Source organism: Plutella xylostella, chromosome 19 (genome assembly GCF_932276165.1).
Source record: "Plutella xylostella chromosome 19, ilPluXylo3.1, whole genome shotgun sequence".
Taxonomy (NCBI): Eukaryota; Metazoa; Arthropoda; class Insecta; order Lepidoptera; family Plutellidae; genus Plutella; species Plutella xylostella.
In genome coordinates, this window is record NC_063999.1 from 868,110 (window position 1) to 875,983 (window position 7,874).

Below are 7,874 nucleotides of genomic sequence, written 5' to 3' on the forward strand. Positions count from 1 at the left end.
ATTGGCTGATGCTCATGATGAATAAAGTTGTTAGTTGTAGTTACTTCAGTTAGGTTAGTTTAGTAACAAGGGTATACTGACCGCGCCTCACAAACGGTCCTGACGGCCTCGGCCCGTGCAGCTTCCACCTCCCACTTCACGTTGTGGGGGCCTGTCGCTGTCTCCATCAGCACCTGGGAAGGGAAATTATGGGGTATTATGATGTATAGGGTGTTGAAATAGTGGTAAATGAAAATGGGGTGTATCGAGAGAGTTATTACTGTATTTTTAAGATCATTATATGATTCTTTACACCGGTAGCTATACCTATTTCACGCTGTCATTATCAAAGCCTGTTGCAATAGTAGTAGTGTAATGTAAGCTAAAAAGAGTTTTTTCGCATGTGAAGTGGCGCCTCTGGAACTTTTATGTAAAGATGTGTCTATCTATGTATCTGTGTAGATATTTCAGCTTTTCGATACCCATATTACAGGCTCTGCCTAGTTTGGGCTCCAATGGCCGTGTGTGAGATGTCAAAAAAAACAAAATCTACATATAGATACTAAATATATACCTCCTGCAAATACGGGAAACACCTGGGCTGCACCACAGTGAGGCTGCTATACAGTAGTAGTAGAAACGACTGAGGTACTGTGTTGGAGGCGCGAAGTCTGTTCAGTGTCGCCACTATCGATGGCACGTTCTCCTGGAATGGAATAAATAGGGGTACAGTTCAATTCACATATGTTGACAACTCCTTAGCAAGGATTTAGGTCTAAATAAAGGTGGGATGCAGGCAGAACCAGTATAGGAGTTTTTCCGAGAAACTAATTGAACAAGTTGTCAATGTTTATGACCTTCTAGGGTTTAATGGAACTTTAAACTAATATCTACAATAATCTACATATTCACAACATTCTCACCTTAGTTTTGGCCATCAACGGCAGGACCCTCAAGCATTCTAGCTTAATTTTCGGCGACTCATCATTGGCTATCTTATACATCAACACTGCCATCAACTGCACCGACAAAACTTTCTTCAAATCCACCAATTTCACCAACAGCTTCAAAGCCCTCAACACCACTTCTTCGAAATAATCCTCCTTTCGTTTTTCCAGTAGCAACCCCAGAAAAAATGTCACCAAGTCAAGTTGCACCGAACTGTCAACGCTTTCTATACCATCGAACCAGCTTTTCAATTTCGCCGGGTCATCTCGGATTCGTTCCCAAGTTTTTAGCAGTCGAAACGTGATAGACACTTTTCTATCCGTATTCATTAATGTTAGGAATACTTTGTTTGACTCTAGATTCGGCATGTATTGTCTTGTGTCTTGTTTAGTGTTTGTTTGGTGTATTTCTAGTATTTTGGCGGCGACTTTCAGATCGTTGGCTGTGAGGGTCGAAGGCATCTGGAGCCATTGCAGGGATTGTGCTACGAACATACTGAGTGATATTGAAGGGTAGTCACTACTGCTTATTATGTTTAGACCTGGAAAAAATATGACAAGTCGACATTAGGAACAATTTCAACAAATCACATCCGGCTCGAAGAACCAAAATGTAAGGGGATGGGAAGAGGATGTTTGTTTATGTCAGCTGATAAAAAGTTGAACATAATTTTAAAACGCTGTGATTATTCCAATACACTATCAAGTTTGTGAATTTGAATTTTCAATTACAAAGTTTTTTGGTCATACCTTCTTGCTAGCGTGCTGGTATCAAGCATTACGGTTAAAATAGGGTTTTTGCCGTGAATTAAGGCACAGCCATAGTGCGTCAGAAAAGTTGTCACAGTCCCTACTGTGCTGACCATCATTATGTTTATATCGTTACAGAATAGAATAGGGTTTTTCGCCGTGAATTAAGGCACAGCCATAGTCAGTCAGTAACATTGTCACTGTGGGGCTTATTGGCCATGCCATAGTCAGAAAAAAAAGTTGTCAATCACTGTCCACCCTGTATACTCACAGTGCGACACGGGCGCGAGCGAGTGCCTGCACGTGTCCGCCAGCAGCGCCAGGCTCACCCCCGCGGTCGCCGGCGAGCTCACCGCCGACCAACACTGCGAGAGGAGCGTGAAGCACGGCCGCGGGTCGCGACTGGGAATAAGATGAAATCCGCATCAAAACCGGTCCAGCCAAACGCGAGATAATCGGCAGCTAACACACATACAGGTAAAATTGAGAATGAGACCCTCCCTTTTTAAACTGGTTAATCCTTACTAATATTATAAATGCGAAAGTAACTGTGTCTGTCTGTCTGTCTGTTACTCTTTGACGCCAAAACTACTGAACGGATTTGAATGAAATTTGGTATACATACGGTCTAGACCCTGGGAAAGAACATAGGCTCAGAGTGTTGCTAGCACTGTATGTAATGTATGTACTACTATAGTGGTTTGCAATGGAAACCAGCAATCATGTAAACAAACCAAATTGTCACGATTACTCCGTAATCACATACATTTTCGATCAATTTATGAACATAGTCTGATTTCAACGAACACACCATTGTTTTCACATTATCTTCAACACGATTTAACTTGTATTTATAATTTAAATTTGTTAAAACATTTGCAACGTAAAAATTTCGAAGTATTGACAAGCTGTCATCTTAGTTTTTTACTCATCGAACTCTATAAGTCATTGAAAAGTTAGTGTTGTTCGTAATCTGAAGTTATCTTTTATTTTTAATTTAATAAATTATTTTAATTTAATATTATTTGAATACAATTTAAAAAAAATTCAAGAGCTTAATATAATTAACCAAAACGAAAAAAGGAAGAGGAAGAAATGAAAAAGCTCGACGGCATTTTAGACATGGCAAGCGATGACATAGTGGTTCCATTTATAATTACGGTCACCGGCGACACTTCTGATAGTGATGATGACGAAGACGAATATTTAAATTTGTTTTAATAAACACTTTTTTTTATATATAATCAGTTTTATTTTATAGTCTATGGCTTATATATTTAATCTAATTAGAACACTATGACATCACTATGGGCATAAACAATACGCTGTCAATGTCAGTCCGCCATATTTGTTTACATGATTGTTGGTTTCTATTGCAAACGACTGTATGTACATACCCGTGCAGTACTAGTGGCGTCGCCAGCCGGGCCAGCAGGACCGCGGCAGCTTCCCTCTGTTGCTGCGGCGCCGCAGCCGTCACCACAGAGTAGGAGGTCAGCGTGGAGGCGGCAGATGATGGCGTGTTGCTCTGTGGGGAGATGGAGTTTAATGATTGGAGATAAATGACTTGATTTTGGGAAATTGATCATAAAATTTTGAAAAAATAGCACAAATTAAGTTTCAGGAATTTAAAAAAGGCACAGTAATCATGTATTTCCTACCAATAACACTCAGTTAAAATGTTATCAAGACCTTGGTTCAAATCTTGGTTTCTATTCTATTCTATTCTATTCTCTGTGGGGGTGTAAGTACCTGCACCTGGCTCTCTCGAATGGAACCTTTGTGCATATCCCCAAGGTCTAAACTGCCTTGTTTTTAAATCTTGGTTTTAACATGGACCAAGCTAAAAGTGTACAACCTAGAAGTAATAATATGACACAGTGTATAGTACAGCTTCCGTACCCCATATCTAACCATAACAACCTTGCAATCACTACTATATAATTATATGTTTGCTTTACACTCTCAAATATCCACTATCACCACTCACCTGTTGCCAACACAAGCAGTCCAGCACCAAGTCGGGCTGCGCGCTGTGTTGCACCCCCAGCAGCACGCTCCACGCAGCAGAGGTGGCGGCGGCGGTGGCGGGCTGCGGCCGCGCGAGCAGCCAGAGGAACACCGACCGGAGGAGCTCGAGGCTGTTGGAGGATACGCTGGAAGAAAGAGGTTGGGGAATGAGGTTGAGTAATGATGGCTAAGGAAATTGAAAAAAAGAAAAATGATTAAAGGAGAAGTAAAAATATTTTGGTCCCAGGCATTGTGAGGCCAGAAAATTGGTTGTCACACCATTGGTAACATAATCTTTGGAAAAGACAACCAGTATATAGATTTTACTTCTCATTACTTCTTCTTTCTCTTAGATTCTACACTTACAGGCAAAGAAAACATTCCAGTGACATAATATATGAAACGGCAATGGCAGCTGGAACTTTTTCTGGCATTTGGAAGGGAATCCAGGCACAACATTAAGCATCAGAGTAAAACTCACGTATAATCAGGATGCGTACACAAAGTGTGCATTTGCGTAATGACATCATCCGTAGTTTGGCCATGTTTCTCCAGCACAGTGATGAATGGATGTTGTGGACTCCGCAGAGACCACTGACAGGTGTATGTCTGTCCCGGAATCAGACGGGACTTGAGGTCCAGGACCAGGAGACTGGCTATTGTGGAGATTAATGCGGTGTATATTCTGGAAAAATTTATGATAACAGTTTAGAAGATTTCTAAAAACATGAAAGCCAAAAAATAGTGGAAATATAAAATATTGTTTTACCCTATTACTTTTCTCGCATAGTTTTAGTATAGATGGTGAAATTGAAATGGATCTTACTCAAAAATCTAATAATTTTGTGATAATAATACATTAGACTTTTCAGCTAATTAAAAGTAAACAGAGTGGAAATCTACACTTCGAGCCCTATGTCCCTGATTAGGGATCCCAGGACCTGATGATGATGATGAAAAGTAAACAGAAATATAAGTTGCCGGTGGAATGAGATGGCATACCCTTAAATCTCTCTTTATTTGGTTGGAGGACCACCAATTACCAATCTAACACTAATGAATGTAATTATTTTAACTTGTTGACACTCACTGTGCAGTAGGAAGTAAGGTTATAACCGTGGACAAAGTGTGCCCAATCTCTAGCACCCCTCCTTCCACCAGCGCCAGCAGCCCCTGGCACGCGGTCAGGCTCACCACCGCCTCCTTCGAACAACACTTCTCCCTCAAATACTTCAGCTCTTCATTCTCCAAAACAAAACGCTGCCGCTCCGCCGGCTTGAACTTGCTTTTCACTGAAGTTATCAGTTTCTCGATCGCATTCACGACTAGGACGCTGTTGAGCGTATTTAGTTTGTACTCTATTTCATCCATTTTGTTAGAAATGTGAAATTATTGAGAAAAAATGCAATTTAGCCAGTTTTACTATTTAAAACGACGATGTCAAAACAAAAACTGTGTCAACAACTGTCATTTTCTGCGACAGACAAGTGACAACTCACGTGATTGACAAATGACAGTGATCACAGAACTCAGAACAAAAAAAACTCGGAATAACGATTATTGTAGTAACTTTTTAGGGTGCTGAAGAGGCCATATCGGAGTACCTAATTTATCAACTGTAGGTACCTAACATCAATATATGTAATGCGCATCCGTGACTGAGAAATGAGGCCTATCCTTCAAAGACTACAATATATCCTATCCTCTCACCACGACGACGCACGTGACTTCTCAGTCTGTTTCTCAGGCTACCGAAATGGGTAGGTAAGGTTTCTTTACCCCAGACTGTTACATATTGATGATGTCGGTAGGCATGAGGTAGGTAGGTACCTACCATAAAAAAACGTAAGTAGGTAAGCCGGTACATGCCTACCTATTATACTACCTTCCACTTTACCACCTTAGATTGAATTCTAAGAAACTAAACCTGTTATAAATTCATCATACACAATCACCGTACAAAGGCGAACGAACAAACATAAATTCTTTCATCATGATTCTTTCTATTCAACGTTGGGCGCGGCACAAATGTCTTTGGCGGGAAAACGCGACGTGCATATTGATTCCAAGATGGCGACTGTAGGTAGGTAACCAGTGAGTGGTAACCAGTGACCATAATGGAATCGGAATGGCTCATCGAACACCGAACCACCTTCTATGTAGACCGACTAGTGATTGTTGAACTAATTTGGCTGAATTTATATTTCTATGCATTACCACTTAAGAGTCTTCACTGCCCCGGTGCCGGAGTGGAATTTACAGTCTCATAAAGCCTTTTTCTATACTTAGGTACATGCCTAACTAGTACCTATCGTACCCAACTTATTCAATTCTATGGGGGTTCAAGTAGGTACCCAAATGCAATGCACTACTGGCTCTCTAGAGAGGAACCTTTGCGCATTTAGCTATAAGTAGCTATGGCTTTCTTCGGCCAGCATGTCTGAGTTGGAGGTAAGTAACTAGGTACCTCTCCAGTAAGAATCACCAACTAGAGTCTACTTAATGCTTTCTTTCGCAAGTGCAGTGCAACACCAGTTTAATGTGAGTAACGCAGCACATTATAAATGCGAAGAGCGTGGAAGGCACTACAATGGAGGCACGCGAAAATATGCAAACGTTACCAGCCACAAAACTTGTTGTAAGTAAAACCTGAGTAAGTTTCGCTAAAAACATCACATTTGAAGTTGATTTCCTTTATAGCCAAAAGAAAAAGGAACTTGTATTTATAAAAAGCTATTAACTATATACCAGAGAGGTACGCGCCCTTATGCCACCTGAAAGAGGTCAGGTTCCTTTGCCCCAGACTGTACTTACATACTTACTTATTTATTTTTTTAGGCCCCGACGGAAAGTGGGGTTGTTATAATTTAACGTGTCTGTGGTTCTGTGTGTGTATCTGTCTGTGGTAGCGGAGCGTAGGTCCCAAACGGCTGAATTGATTTTCGTTTTGTTTTGATTTGTAATGTTACCGTGTATGTACTTACCCATATGCCGATCAAAACTTATGCGGCTTTTTTAATTGAATATTTGGGGGTCTAACGGTGTTGAGGTTAATTAAAAGAGCTACAATAATAAATACACAAAGTGATCATGTCATGTTACCCTCATTATGGCACACTGCACACTGTACAGTACAACTGTACATACTTATTCATGAAGGTACATACTACTTATTCCTCTCTTGCAAATTAATAAGGTTAGACTCACCGCTTTAATTTTCGTACCTTCCTTCCTGAGTGGGTGTCATTCAGTCTGCGGGAGATGAATATCTGATGATGTAACGAATAAGTACCTAGAGGTACCCATATGACTCACTTTAAATGATCATTGCTATTACAGCGTAAGTAACACAGCATAGAACCAAGAAACAAGGTATAGATATACGCTCCCGGGCAATGAAAAGGTTCCACTGAGAAAAGCACCAAATTACTCATCAACGGAAAAGGCTAGCTTAATGACGCCTTCTGCAACATTGAAGTACATGTAAAAGTGCATCAGGATATTACCAACTAAAAACGGTAATATTTTGTTAAAATTTTAAATTAAATGTTCGAAAAAAAATGGGTTGTTTGGAGTCGGTTTTTTGTGAGTGGAACTATTTCATTGCCCGTAAGTGTACCTAGTAGTTAAGTAGTGCCTAGTTATACCTAGACGATGGGTTCGGACCTATAACTACATATACATTAACTACTTGCTTACACATAGGTTTGGACTAGGTAGGTTTAAACTTTAGGAGAGACCTACGTAAGACGTACCTATGTCCTGTTGTAGGCGATTTTTGGCTGACTATGATAAATGATCATGATTTCAGAACGACCGAAAACCACTCAAGTTTATTCAAATCAAAATAAGTACCTAGGTACTACTGGTCGAGATAATTTACTAAGTATTCAGTTTTATGTGTATTCAGGTAGTTAAGTTTTAAAAATTCCATTATTTATTGAGTCTCCCTTCACTCCCAGCCTAGTCACTGAATAATATCCCCCCATAATAAAGCACGTTTCTAATCTAACATTAGAAAACACTTGTCCCAACATCACGAACCGTCAACCATCGGTTCTAAATTCAAAAACACGAATCAGTATTCATCTCACACGCATCCCTCAAACAATAGCTACCTAGCGCTGTTTTCGTAGGCAGGATGCGGCGCGCGCGCACCCGATACAAAATGGCGCAGCCCGCCATATT

General features: G+C 40.4%; 1 protein-coding gene across 1 annotated transcript in view; it reads right to left on the reverse strand.

Moving 5' to 3' along the window:
* LOC105384062 (focadhesin) overlaps window positions 1-5,774 on the reverse strand; it is a 29,557-nt gene extending 23,783 nt beyond the window's left edge. Inside the window, exons 1-8 of the mRNA XM_048627897.1 lie at window positions 4,777-5,774; window positions 4,168-4,371; window positions 3,667-3,832; window positions 3,074-3,204; window positions 1,948-2,078; window positions 903-1,468; window positions 554-685; window positions 82-173 (exon numbers count right to left, since the gene is read on the reverse strand). Coding sequence (XP_048483854.1) covers window positions 82-173; window positions 554-685; window positions 903-1,468; window positions 1,948-2,078; window positions 3,074-3,204; window positions 3,667-3,832; window positions 4,168-4,371; window positions 4,777-5,057 — 1,703 coding nt within the window. The 5' untranslated portion in view covers window positions 5,058-5,774. The remainder of the gene's footprint in view (window positions 1-81; window positions 174-553; window positions 686-902; window positions 1,469-1,947; window positions 2,079-3,073; window positions 3,205-3,666; window positions 3,833-4,167; window positions 4,372-4,776) is intronic.
* Window positions 5,775-7,874: the final 2,100 nt, after the last annotated feature.